This window comes from Plecotus auritus, assembly GCF_963455305.1.
Source record: "Plecotus auritus genome assembly, chromosome: 2".
Lineage (NCBI taxonomy): Eukaryota > Metazoa > Chordata > Mammalia > Chiroptera > Vespertilionidae > Plecotus > Plecotus auritus.
Window position 1 is genome coordinate 7,362,492 of NC_137771.1, and position 13,915 is coordinate 7,376,406.

A 13,915-nucleotide genomic window follows, 5' to 3' on the forward strand; every position below is an offset into this window, starting at 1 on the left:
TTGTCTGATTTGGTTCCAGGGCCGCACTGTCTCACAGCGGGAGTCCGGGGGGCGTTCCAGAAGGGGACGGGACATTTCTCGATGACACTCACAATGTCAGCGAGTGGCGGGAAGTCCTCACAGGTGAAGAGATTCCCTTTGAATTTGAAGCACGTGGAAAGCTAAGACACAGGTAAAGTATGATTCATTCTTTTCCTAAAAAAATATTTATGTATGTATGATTGTCCCTAGTGTTTCGCCTATTCACCTTCCTTTATTAAAGATTTTAATGATTTATTTTTAAAAGATATTTTTAAAAATTAGTGGTTCCTTTCCTTTTAAAAAATATAATGACTTTCTTACTATCTTGGACATAAAGTTTCCCCCCATTAATTATCTTTTTATTTGACATGTGTGTTTCACATAATTTGGTGGAAGCATTGACAGAGCATATAACACTCAAGTTCATTGCCTCCCAGCCTGGTTTTCATGATGCACTGGTGACATGGTACTCCTCAAAGGTTGGCAAACATGTCGATTTCAGTTTTAAGACACCTATGTGCCACAGAGCACTTGGAGCAAGCAGGTGTTTTCAGGAAGCAGAGCCGTATGAGGAGGTACATGGATGCTGAGGAGGATTAGAACCACTCGTCTAGGGAGACCGCTAGCACCCCCTCTTGACGTAGCCCACCAGAGGACTGGAACGAACTCGAGAGAAGCTTGTGGCTTGTTACCGAGAGGTCACAAAATATCTAACAAAGTGTTCTTGTGTTTGCAGACATTGTTAAGTGGAAAGGCTGTCCAGTGAATAGGTTAAGATTTCAGCCTCCTACCTGTTTGCAAGCTGAGCTGAAGTGTGGGAGACTGGCTTCCGCCTTATGCTTTCATGATGCTCTAAGTCTTTGTGTGCAAACCTGCTCCTAAGTCAGATACTTCTTCCCTTTGCACAGCTTTCTACCAGCACACATTTCTTCCTGGGGCAGATGTCTGAACTTGTGGGCCCCAGTGATTGTACAGGAAAAACAGGGTTTAAAAAAATCCCTAAGCTGGGTACATGTACCTGAAAGCCACGGTAGCATTTCCAGGGATGAGTGGTGAGCACTGTCCTGTTCCACAAAGTTCCTGAAGGAGCTAATTATGAACTGTTGGCTGTATGTCTTAAGAAGCACTGCCTCTGTTATACCAGAAGGGGTTTGACCTCTTTATCACTTCCGTTTTCGTTTCCATGTTTTGTAACGCATTTCAAGTCCCACTGTTCTGCTTGAATTCATCAAAATAAATGCCTTTTCTGGCTTTTCCCCCTTTGGCACACTATGCCCACTCCCTGCCTCCCTCCTTCCTGTCAGCCTCAAATCCAGCTCCCCAGTTTAGGCTTCTGGCTTGAATTAGGCGAAACCTAAAATAGAATTAAATGTGCAATTTCCTCCTGTTCCTCCTGTTCTGCCCACTGCCTTCTGCTGTTTCAGCCAAGCCTTCAGCCTTAAAACACCTAACCTGTCTGTGGCCTGTAGGACCGAAGCCAAACAACTGAGTGTGGGTCTGAGAGAAGTAGGGTATTCAGCAAAAGAACCAAGAGGAAATGTTGTGTCATACATTTCCAAGAGTATGGTTGATGACCAGATTGCTAGAAGGACATTTTTACTGCCCCGCAGAAATGGTTGTAGCTAATGTCACTGTTTTGTAAAAGCTTGGGTGGGGTTGGTGGGCCAAGGCCTGGGCTTAGGGTGGAGAGTTTCCATGGTTCATACAAAGGGAGGACATATGCTACTCCAGCCCCAGCTTTATAAATCTTGCAGTTTTAAATGTAAAACCAGGTTAATATGTTCTCTTGATTTCTCTTGCATTAGGTAAGCACCAAAAGGCTTGGACAGCTGGGTTTTTATGTCATTAGATAGTAAATCGGATTTGAGTCTTTGCTTCTGCTTTTCTTTGCTTTCGAAGATTGTGCTTAACGTCTTTTTCCGTGATCTGCCTGACAGACACACCCATGACCTCCGGATTCACCAACTGCAAGTGAGAGTAAATGGCTGGGAGCAAGTGAGCCCCGTGTCTGTGGACAAAGTTGGGACCTTTTTCCGATACGCAGCGCCAGATAAGAATTCATCTTCCTCTACGGTGTGTGGTGGGGGATGGGTGTGCATTGTGTCCTGGCCGCACTCCCGTAAAGCCAGGCACTCATACAGTGGAATAGCCTTGCCCTAGACAAGTTTTTTTGTTCTTCATTTATACAAGCTCTAGGAAGATGTAAGATTATATCAAGTCATCATAGGCAATGATAATCAATATTTAGATGAGCCAGCCAATGGATAATTTCAGTAAAATAACAGGATCTAAAAGTGATTTTAATGAAAAATAATAAATAAATAAAAGTGACTTTAATGCATGTTACCTCACCTGTGCAGACCCATTTCGTACGCAGCTGGCCCACCTGGCAATTTGCTTGTCTGCCGAACACGTGTTGGCTTTACTTCACGTACTGTTATGCTTCCTCCATATACTGTCTTCTTTCAATTTCTTACAGTGCTGCTCCTTGGTCCTTCTAGTTCCTTTTCTCCAGCTTCTCCTCTCTAGCATAAAGACAGATATCCACTGCTGTTTATCTGATCACAGACCCTCTCACACATCCTTGCTCGAACTTGACCCCAGCCTGCAGCTCCAGGGCTAGGAGGGACCAGCCTGGGGATGATGCAGGTAGCATCCCTCGCTGGAGTGTGCAGGTGAGGGCTGGCCTCCCAGCCCATGTGTCCGCCATGGTGCTCTTGCCCAGGACTCGGACATGCTTCCCAGGATGACTCCCTCGTTGTTAGGTAGGCAGTGAGGAGTGGGAAAGTGCAGATTTGCAGAGATTGTGGCTTTCGTCATGTTTTCTTCATAGAGAAACCCTGTTCTTTCTACTCTTCCTCTCTTGTGCCCCAAGTTTCTTAGGAAAGGACACTTTCTTTCTAGATTAATTTTCTGCCTAATTTCTTGTCTAACAATGAAAGAACTAATTCCCTCAAGAGATACCTTTCTATTGTATGGATATGTTCTGGAAATTGGTGTCCCCATATGGAGTGGTGGTAAAATAAGGGCTGTTTTACCCATACCTTCTTCTTCTTTTTTTAAAAAAATATATTTTTTTTATTTCAGAGAGGAAGGGAGAGGGAGAGATAGAAACATCAACGATGAGAGAATCACTGATCGGCTGCCTCCTGCATGTCTCCTACTGGGGATTGAGCCCACAACCCGGGCATGTGCCCTTGACCAGAATTGAACCCAGAACCCTTCAGTCCCCAGGCCAACACTCTATCCACTGAGCCAAACCAGCTAGGGCTTCCCCATACCTTCTAAGTTAAGATGCTTTCTCTAAGTAGTAGACCATACCTTGCTAAGGGTATTTGCAAACACCACTCTTTCAAGCAAATTTCATTGTCATTGAACTTAATAATGCCTATAATCTTAGGTCTGCGCTGACTCTCTGACTTTTGGAATCTTTCTTAGATTGGCAGCCCAAGCAGCAGAACAAATATTATCCATCCCCAGGTTTATGTGAGTATGATTGTCCTATGTCACTGTGTGTATTGAGTGTTGACACTTTGCCCGAACCATACATAGATGTTTATTTCTTAATGATCAGATGACTTTATGACATATAAGTGATTGGAATTTATCTTTCTGCTTTTCTATTGATGATTACCTCATTTTCTAAAAACTTGCAAGAAAATGTTTTCACCTAATTTGATACGTGAGACTGAATATTACAGGCAACAGAAAGAAAAAAACAAATGTTTGGGGCCAATGTCTCCTTTTCTTTCTAAGTTAAAATATAAATTAACCCTTGTATGGCTATACATATTTCATAGATTTGGGATCCATAGGTCGTGAAGGTAAATAAGAATGAAAAATAGTAAGATTCTTTTTTCCTTCTCATTTGGCTTTTGAAACATCATCTTAAGATGACACTAAAAAACTATTTTTTTGATTTTTGCTTAAATTTTCTTCTCCCTTAGGGATAGTAAGTTTTGAAATGTGGAATTTGAGGCGTTAAGATCAAGATTTAAAACAATTGTAATTGGCCTTGGCTGAGCGGGGCTTTACTAGGCTGGGTCTGTGGACGCCTCGGTGCTGACTGCCTAGGATTGTCTCTGAAAACACTCCAGACAGTTCTAGTTTGCCTTCTCATTGGGCTTCCTGGAAGTCTTGGCTCAAAACATGGAGCTCTTCATTTTATTGTTTATTAGGTTGGTTTCACATACTGTTTGTTTTTAATAAAATAGTTGGCAGTATGAGAAGCTTGGACGTGGTGTCATTTGTTTCTCCAATAAAAAAGCATTGTCAGTATGTTCTGGACACTCATGCTGAGAATAATAGTTTCATAAACCTCCTCTTTGGTTTACCTGATGTGGGGTTTTAAACTTAAAAAAAAAAAAAGTTCTGGGGCACACACTGTGTGCTGACTGTGTGAATGAATGTATGGAAAAAGAAAGTAGTGGCTGCGACCCAAGACCAAACATAAATTGTTTCCCTCCATTATGTTGAGTTTCTGAAACTCAGTGTCCTGTTTATTAAAGAGCGATCATTGACTGGAACTTAGAAAGTTATTATGAAGAAAGAGAAGTTTGTTTTTGAAGTTCTTTGAAATACAAATGTTGGCTTTTTTTTCTCTAGGCATGTCAGCGAATGGTGTATGGGCCTAGAGAGTAATTTTTATGACATTAGGAAAAAAGTTATTGTTCTTGGGAAAGGCATACCAATGTAGACAACTCTTTATTATACACTCTCTGGCTTTTACAAAGACAAGTTATAATCTCAGAAGACTTCCTCCTGCTTTTGTGTGTTTTGGACAGTTCCCAACCCATTGTTAGTGTTCAAAGAATGTTTTCTCACTTTAATATTAATCTGGGAGGAAAATACCGCAGAAGGTAAATCACTTAATGTTTTACGAAGTCCTACCTCAGTGCTTCTGAACTTCGCGTTGCTTTGCCTGGTCTTTAATCCCCTCCGGCAGAGCTGACAGCGAGTCTTGGTCCGTTTCCATGTAAGGGCTGGTGTGCCGGGACCCAGCGACACTGTGCGCGAGGATACCTTCCAGCACAGGTGTGGGAAGTTCGATGGGTTGTTACCGATCTTGGGTGAAGTTCTTTATACTGTGTTCAGAGGCCTGAGATGGATTGTTCTTTGTGACACACTTTGTGATGTCACTTCCGAATAGATGAACTACTTTTAAAAAATATATTTTTATTGATTTCAGAGAGGAAGGGAGAGGGAGAGAGAGATAGAAACATCAATGATGAGAGAGAATCATTGATCAGCTGCCTCCTGCACGCCCCACACTGGGGATCGAGCCTGCAACCTGGGCATGTGCCCTGACCGGGAATCAAGGTGTGACCTCCTAGTTCATAGGTCAATACTTAACCACTGAGCCACACCAGCTGGGCTGAATATATTAACTATTTTTATAGAAATGTTTAGAATTGGCTCTTTTAAGAGTGCATATTTATAGGCTATCATTCCTATTAAAACTGAGTGGTCTTAGGGCTTAATGATTAATTTTACCAAAGAGCTATCGTAATAATAAAATGCTGTGATTTAGGCATTCTGGTTGGTATGGTTGTATTTTTCTGTGTATTTTCAAAATCACAGCGATGCTCTTTTATTTCCATGTCTCTTTCACAGTTCTCAGCACTCCCACCTGTCCGGGTGGTCTTTGCCGTGACCATGGAAGGCAGTGCTCGCAAAGTGATCACTGTCCGGTCTGCCCTCATTGTGAAGAACAGACTCGAGACACCAATGGAACTAAGGCTGGACAGCCCATCAGCTCCGGACAGTAAGTTTTGACATAGTCTGTCCTCCGTTTACTTGGAGAAAGTCAGCTTTGGGGGGAAGACCCTCCTTGAGAACGCTAACGCTTATTTCTGTGGCAGAGCCTGTGGTGCTTCCCGCTGTCATGCCGGGGGACTCCTTTGCTGTGCCTTTGCACCTCACTTCTTGGCGGCTGCAGGCCCGGCCCAAAGGGTTGGGCGTATTTTTCTGTAAGGCTCCTATCCACTGGACAAACGTAGTAAAGACGACAGAGGTTAGCAGCAGCAAACGAGAGTGCCATTCCATGGACACGGAGAAAAGCCGATTCTTCAGGTATGCATGGCGCGGCAATGTGTATTTGTGGGTATTCTTTCTTTATTCTTTCTCTAAGGACCCTCAGTGATTCAGTTGTGCTTATTTAAAGTTTTTTGGTTTTTTAAAAAAATACTTTTATTGATTTCAGAGAGGAAGAGAAAGGGAAAGAGAGATAGAAACATCAGTGATGAGAGAGAATCATTGATCGGCTGCCTCTTACATGCATCCCATTGGCGATTGAGCCCACAATTGAGGCACATGCCCTGACCAGTAATTGAACTGTGACCTCCTGGTTCATAGGTCGACGTTTAACCACAGAGCCACACTGAACTAACCACAGAGCCACACTGGACGGGCTGTCATTCCCTTTTTATGCAGTTCAAGAACAGGCACAACTAATCTATACAAGTATCAGAGATTGTTGCTAATCTGATGGGGGAGAGGATTTTGATTGGAAAGGGATATAAGGGAACGTTCTGGAGTGAGAGAAATATTCTATCACTGGTTTTGGGTGGTAGCTATAGGATGTATATAATTGTCAAAAACCCACAAAGCAGAACATTTAAAATCTATACATTTTATTCTGACTTAAATTGTAGGTATCTTACTGGATTATTGAACCATTTTAATGCTATGCTTTCTCAGACTCAGCTAAGGAGAAAAAATTCAAGTTCTTCATTGGTGGTTTTTATACCATTTTGTCTTCATAGGTTTTGTGTGGCCATAAAGAAAGAGAATTATCCAGATTACATGCCCTCAAACATATTTTCTGATAGTGCAAAACAGATTTTCAGGCAGCCGGGGCATACCATATATCTCCTGCCAACTGTGGTAATCTGCAACTTGCTCCCTTGTGAACTGGACTTCTACGTTAAAGGAATGCCCATTAATGGGACTCTGAAACCTGGCAAAGAGGTGGCTCTCCACACCGCTGACACGGCCCAGAACATTGAACTGGGTAAGCGTTTAGTCAAATTATCATTGGTAGCAATTCTGTGAAAATATCAGTGAGTATTTTGTGACTATTTGGTAAATATTTTGGAGAAATTATAGCCTATACACTGTCTCAGTAAACCAGCTAAAGGATTTATGTAGTTAAAAAAATGCCAAACTTCTAAGTTAGAAAATTATCAAAAGAAAATAATTGAACAGATTCAAAAGATTTCCAGAGGAAGCACTCAACAGAGGCTTTTTTCTTATGTTGCTCACTTGATGTATGACTATAGGAATTCATTTCATCTTTTCAAACCAGGCTTTTCCCAGCTATTAAAGGAGCAAAATCATATGTCTCTCCCTCTCTTTTCAGGAGAGGGAAAAACAGTTACCAAGCATGCACTGTCCTCCAGGCCTTATGTCAGGTGCTCCACACACATGATCTCATGTAATCCTTAAGCAATAGTTATTTGTCCCATTCCTGATGAAGACATTGAATGTTGAATGCATCAAGTACGTTCAGTTTTAGGGATGAATGAACTCGAGGTAGAGAATCATTAGAATCATCATCCTATTTGTAGCACTTATAGCAAAGAGGAGCTTCTAGAGTTTGGGCAGGAAGTATGTTTCTTTGATGCTGTTCTAGAAATGCTGAAAAAATGATGCCTTAGATATTCATCTTTTTAAAGTTTTGTATATCTTCTAATTTGATCTTCACAACTGCACGTTTGGGGCAGAGAGACAGCTGCCATCCCCATACAGATAGGAACCTGAAACTCATTGAAATTGTGTCCCACAGCGATAAACTTACACGCCAACGAGCTTCATTTAGAACACAGAAGTAGTACAGTGCTAGGTGTCCTTCTAAAGAAAAGAGGTCTGTGCTCTGACATTTAAGTACTTCTTCAGCAAATGTCTCTGAGCCCCTGGGTGGAATGGAAACGTCCTCCCACCCACCACCACTCTGCACACCGCCACTCTGTCTTCCCAGTCTGTTCCCCATGGACCACCACTTCCACAGCAACCCTGCGATGGAGATACCGTCGTTATCCCCGTTTGGCAGATGAGGCGCAGCGAGGGTAAATCGCTCACCCTGCACCATGTAGCTGGGAAGGCCATGCTGGGACCTGCGGCCAGGCATTCGGCTGCAGAAACCTTGACTCTGACCCTGCCCTTGCCTTTATTGTGGTCCAGGCACCCAGCACAGGGCCTGATGTCTAGTAAGCTCCTAATACTCACAGCTGTTCTTGGTAGCTTTTTGGTATTTTAATCTGTCTAACTATGCAGTTCAGACTCCCTAGTGTGGCTTCCAGGCCATCAGGTTTGCTTCAAAGGTATTCTCACCCTGGCTAGAGGAAAATGGCCATTCTAATGAGATCTTTTTGCTAGTAAGAGACAGTTACTAATTTTTCCAAAAGGAATCCAATTTCGTTTGACTGCTTGGTATTTTAACAAACTAAAGTGAGAGCTTAGAAAGACAATAGCTTATATCTCCTTTAGGGGTATCACTGGAGAATTTTCCACTCTGTAAAGAATTGCTCATTCCACCTGGGACCCAAAACTATATGGTAAGAATGCGTCTCTATGACACCAACCGGCGGCAGCTCAACCTCACCATCCGGATTGTATGTCGAGCAGAAGGATCCCTAAAGATCTTCATTTCTGCTCCGTATTGGTTGATTAACAAAACAGGTATGTATAGAGGCTGCTCACGTGGGTCTTTGCCTTTGGCCACGGGAATTCAGGTTTTTTGCTCAGCTGACTAAATGGAGCCAATAGAGTAACTCCTTCAACAGTCTGGGCTGCTGGAACTTTCCTGCTTCCATAATTAGTGCTCAATCATGGTCAGAACTATCCTCTTCGACCCGTAGTCGGCAAACTGCGGCTCGCGAGCCACATGCAGCTCTTTGGCCCCTTGAGTGTGGCTCTTCCACAAAATAGCACGGCCTGGCCGAGTCTATTTTGAAGAAGTGGCGTTAGAAGAAGTTTAAGTTTAAAAAATTTGGCTCTTAAAAGAAATTTTAATCATTGCACTGTTGATATTTGGCTCTGTTGACTAATGAGTTTGCCGACCACTGTCTTAGACAATAAAATGAGCCCACTAAATAAATTCAATTTTCACTCTTTTCCCCTTGATTGTTTTTAAAAATTTTAGTTTTACCATTTACGTCTGTCTTGGAGAGACTGGGTGGGACTGATGTGTACTTTTCCCCTCCTTCCTGAAGGGTTACCACTGATCTTCAGACAGGACAACGCAAAGACAGATGCTGCAGGCCAGTTCGAGGAGCATGAGCTGGCCCGGAGCCTCAGCCCCCTCCTGTTCTGCTATGCTGACAAAGAGCAGCCAAACCTGTGAGTACAGTTATTTATGGGAAGGGGAAATAAGTTCCTAGGGAAGGGAAAAAACTAGCACAGGCTAGAGTGTATCCGTGTAAGTAGAATTGTACTGCAGATAACAATCCTGACTTGGCAGGGGAGCAGGACCATGACCTAATGGGATTCTTTTGGATCTAATTTCTGTGTTAGTTGATAGTGAAAATAAACCATTTGGTTGGTTTATAATGAAAGCTAGTTTTATTTTACGTGTGTTGAAGTAGTTCTATTCATAACTCTGCCAATGAAGAGAAACCCACATGTTCTGTGCTCTGCATGGCTCCCTTCTGCTGTCAGCTCAGCACAGGCAGAGGAGTTGGCATGGGGGTGTGTGTGGGGGTGACTGGACCTCTGGTAAAGGCTCTGCCCCATTAATCCAAGCCAGGTCATTTTGTGTAAGGTGCCATTTAAGATCTCAAGCACTCCTTGCACGTTTAAAGGCAGGGAAAAGCAACAATTGTGAGGATTAGATGACATGTCCTTCTAATGTATGGTAGGAGCATTCATTCACTTTAGTTCTTGGTTTTAACATTCTGCCTTTACAGGAGTCTTACTTTGTAGCAGTAATCCAAATGGGCGTACGATGCCGTACCTGGTATCTGCAGAAGTGTGCTTGCTCCAAGCCTAAGAGGAAGGTTTAGGGAGCACCACACGCCAGTGGGTGCAGATGCGTCTTCCAGGGAGGGCTGGAGTCTAGGTTGTTGCTGGAGTCAGGAGAGGATGACTGGGGTCTGCACATGGTGGTTATACAGACGCTTGGCAGTGTCCGCTAGCCCAGTCTCACTCTTCCTGACATTTGTAACAGTTTATTTTATCCAGGGAACTTGTAGTTCCCAAAGCATTTCGTATAGACCATCTCATTTGATTCTCCCAGCGTCCCAGTGGAGTAGGCAGGGCAGGAAATACTGTTTTATTTTAAGATGAGGAAGCTGAGGCTCAGAGAGAGACAGTTACCTGCCCAAGGTTAGGTTGCTTGTTAGTGGCAGAACTGGAACACACATTCAGGAATGATGGTTCCAGGGCCCACGATAAGATACTGGCCAGCTGAACAGTGCTTTGCTGTTAGAATAGTACCAGACCATGGAGGGAACATACCATTAGCCACATCTTCTGCACATGCTTGCCTTGGGTGTACAGAATTGTGGGCACACTTTCCTTATATGTTCAAGGTATTTCATGAACCTTTGAAACACCGGAGTCAGGAAAGTATCATTTGGCTCAAATCCTTGTTTTTCAGAGGAATAGTAGATATTGTAGCATCTTCTGTATGTCTTATGCTTGTAGAATCTTAATGTTTTTTCTTAAAGTGTTCAGTTGAAGACGTCCGTACACTTTACCCATTGTTGTACTATGGCTGCCTGTAAGATAGGGCGTTAACCGCCAGTAATTGCCTCGCTGTGTTTGGGAATTACATGAGTGAGGAATAGTCAACATTAGAGTGCTAATTTTGGGTGTTAGCTACAGCACTGTTTCCTGATTAGAACAGGTGGATAAGACTTGCTTATGGATGAATGTATCAACCTTTGCTTTTCTGCCCCACAGCTGCACGATGAGAATCGGAAGGGGGATTCATCCTGAAGGCATGCCGGGCTGGTGTCAGGGCTTCTCACTGGATGGTGGTAGTGGTGTCCGAGCTTTGAAAGTCATCCAGCACGGAAACCGCCCAGGGCTGATCTATAACATTGGTGGGTTACTGTGGGGCAGCGGGAGAATCCGACCCTTGGCCCGTGAGCTCAGGCTGGGACCATCAGCTGGCCATACATTTTTGGTTTGGCTGCACGTGCTGACTTTCTCATTTGGCATTGGGTTAGGTATCTTTCCTCTGAATGCTTGATGGCTGTCAGCACAGATCTATTCTAGGGATCTAAGGAGCTACCTAAACACTGCCCCCTTTGAGGTCTGCGCTCTGTTTAACTTAAAGTATCAGTTTGGCTTAAATCCTTGTTTTTCATGGGGATAATAGGAACACTTAGAATGCTTTTTTCATTCTCAGGCATTTCCCACGCATTCATTAAAACTTGCAAACCCTAAGAGGGTAAGAAGCATTGTTCTCCTTGAAACTGAAGCAGAGAGGTTAAGTGACTTGCCCAGATGCAAAGGGGAAGTCTGGGTCAGAAGTGGGATTATGATTGCACTGTGCACATTTGAAGCAGAAAATGTAATAAAATGCACTTGGTGGTTATAGTAATTAGAAGCCCACTAAACGAGCTTCGATTACAGAGGTGGAGGGTGATGAGGGGAGCATACTGTACCTGTAAACCTCAGAGCCACCTGGAATTCTCAAAAGGTTTTCTGCAGTTAAGATAAATGTGATTATTCAAATAACGCTTCAAGTTTAAGACGTTAGCTGAGCGTCCTTCCTTTACTGTATAATTTCCAAGGATCCAAGCACCACTCAATGTCGAACGTTGGAAAACCATCTAGGACTGTGCTGTCCGTTGAGCTCTCTGTGCTGAGGGAAATGTTCTGGTTTGCACTGTCCAGCCGAGCACTTGGGAGTACGTTACTAAGAAATGTGGCCAGTGTGACCAAGGAATTGAGTTTTTCATTTTATTGAGTGTTAATGGATTTAAATAGCCACATATGCCTAGTGGCTGCATATCGGACAGGGCAGAAATAGTCATGTTGTAGAAGGAGAGCCTGAGGTGGTGTCATTTAGCGGTTTGCCCTGGGGCCCATGCAGACTCAAGGACTTAAGTGTTTGAGTTTTTATTAGTAAAAGAGTCTCCTGCAAGTATGGTTTGCTTTCCGTGTTGTTTAAACCTGAATTTGTGAGCATTCTCCCTTGTCCTGGGGCTGCCTCCTTTAAAGTTGACATTAAGATTTTTAACCGAAGAAATAAACTTTAATTTGATCCTCCAGCTGAGGGTCGTTTTCTTTACTTTTGTTCACATTGTTCGCTCCGCCCCTTGGACGGGCAAAGGCTGTTTCATGCTGTGTTTGGTTTTCTTTTGGGGTATCTTGTCCTTGATACACTTTCCAAAGTAAGCTACTGCAGGTTGGCTAGAAACTGTAGTTGGAACAAATTGCGGGGTGGGGTGATGGAGTTCTTAGCAGCTGGCGCTAAGGAATCCCAGAATTCTTTCAGGGAGGCAAATTGAGCTGGCCAATCAGAACTATGCATTGAGTTGCATGTGTAAACTTATATGCTAGGACAGTGATTTTCAACCTTCTTCATTGCTTGGCACACAAACGAATTACTAAAATTCTGTCGCACACCAAAATACATGTTTTGCCAGTAAAAAACAAAGATACAGTTTTGATTGATTTACAGAAAAGAAGAGGAAGAAGTAATTGCCCACCCTTTTTGCTCCAAAGTGACTTTAAAAAAAAATCAGGTGCCTATACTTATATATAAAGATTTCTGGTTCCAAGAATTAACCAATGAGATGCAACCTTATTATGCGGTGTGACCAGGAAGATACAACTCTATTATGTGACCTATATATTTATGGTTCAAGACAGGGCATTCACACTGGATGGCTGTTGTGTTGACTGTTGTCATTTTTTTATTTGACAATCTAAGGGAAAAGGGGTCTGTGCACCTGACTAAATAGTCAGGTATTGCACGTTTTAAAAATTCTTGTGGCACACTATTTGAAAATTGGGAGCATTCATTAAAACATTACATATGTTTTAGGGACAAAACTACGATTCGAATTTTGTTTTTATACCAAAGAAAGCAATAGATGGAGTGGGCTAAGATAGGACTTTATAATTCTTAAGGTTCATGAAATCTTGGCATGTAATATCAAGGGAATTTGTGGAATCCCTTACTTGAATATTTTTGGAGAGTTCAATAGATAACTAGCTCCCTATCAGGAAAGTTTAAAACACAGTCCCAAGCTCAGGGAGGCCTCACATGTACCTCCAAAAAGAAGGATTTTGTGCATTTTTATCTTATCAGCTCTTCATTTACTGGGGGGTTGCCAGAGCAATCGAAGATGAAAAGGGAAACAAAAAGCCTACTTTTTTTTTTTTTCTCCAAAAATTGAGTCTCGGTACTGTAGATTTTTTCATAGTGTCAAATTAAACACATCTTTTATGGGCAGACTTTATATTAGTTGAGATTAGCCAGCTATGATAATGTCAGTTTCTGACTATTAATGCTTTTTTTGTGTTACAGAAATATGAGTGATAGGGAATACCTCGCTGCTCCAGTGTTCCTGAGCATTTCTTTTTCTTTTTTTTTTTTTAAATATATATTTTATTGATTTTTTACAGAGAGGAAGGGAGAGGGATAGAGAGCTAGAAACATCGATGAGAGAGAAACATCGATCAGCTGCCTCATGCACACCTCCCACTGGGGATGTGCCCGCAACCAAGGTACATGCCCTTGACCGGAATCGAACCTGGGACCCTGCAGTCCTCAGGCCGACGCTCTATCCACTGAGCCACACCGGTTTCGGCCTGAGCATTTCTTAAATACAGTTTCAGAGATGGCTGTTTTTGAGATTCGCTCAGTCTTTTATATTGAAGGCACACCCAATTCTTCAAGCCAGCACAAATGAATTACAGAGTGAACGGATTTCAT

General features: G+C 42.7%; 1 protein-coding gene across 6 annotated transcripts in view; it reads left to right on the forward strand.

Annotated features, from left to right (window-relative positions):
• VPS13D (vacuolar protein sorting 13 homolog D) overlaps window positions 1–13,915 on the forward strand; it is a 227,983-nt gene that overhangs the window by 91,561 nt on the left and 122,507 nt on the right. For all 6 annotated transcript variants that reach the window (XM_080653615.1, XM_080653616.1, XM_080653617.1 and 3 more), the window contains 9 exons: window positions 20–172; window positions 1,959–2,094; window positions 3,460–3,507; window positions 5,635–5,785; window positions 5,883–6,093; window positions 6,786–7,033; window positions 8,509–8,700; window positions 9,234–9,360; window positions 10,924–11,066. In XM_080653615.1, coding sequence (XP_080509741.1) covers window positions 20–172; window positions 1,959–2,094; window positions 3,460–3,507; window positions 5,635–5,785; window positions 5,883–6,093; window positions 6,786–7,033; window positions 8,509–8,700; window positions 9,234–9,360; window positions 10,924–11,066 — 1,409 coding nt within the window. The remainder of the gene's footprint in view (window positions 1–19; window positions 173–1,958; window positions 2,095–3,459; window positions 3,508–5,634; window positions 5,786–5,882; window positions 6,094–6,785; window positions 7,034–8,508; window positions 8,701–9,233; window positions 9,361–10,923; window positions 11,067–13,915) is intronic.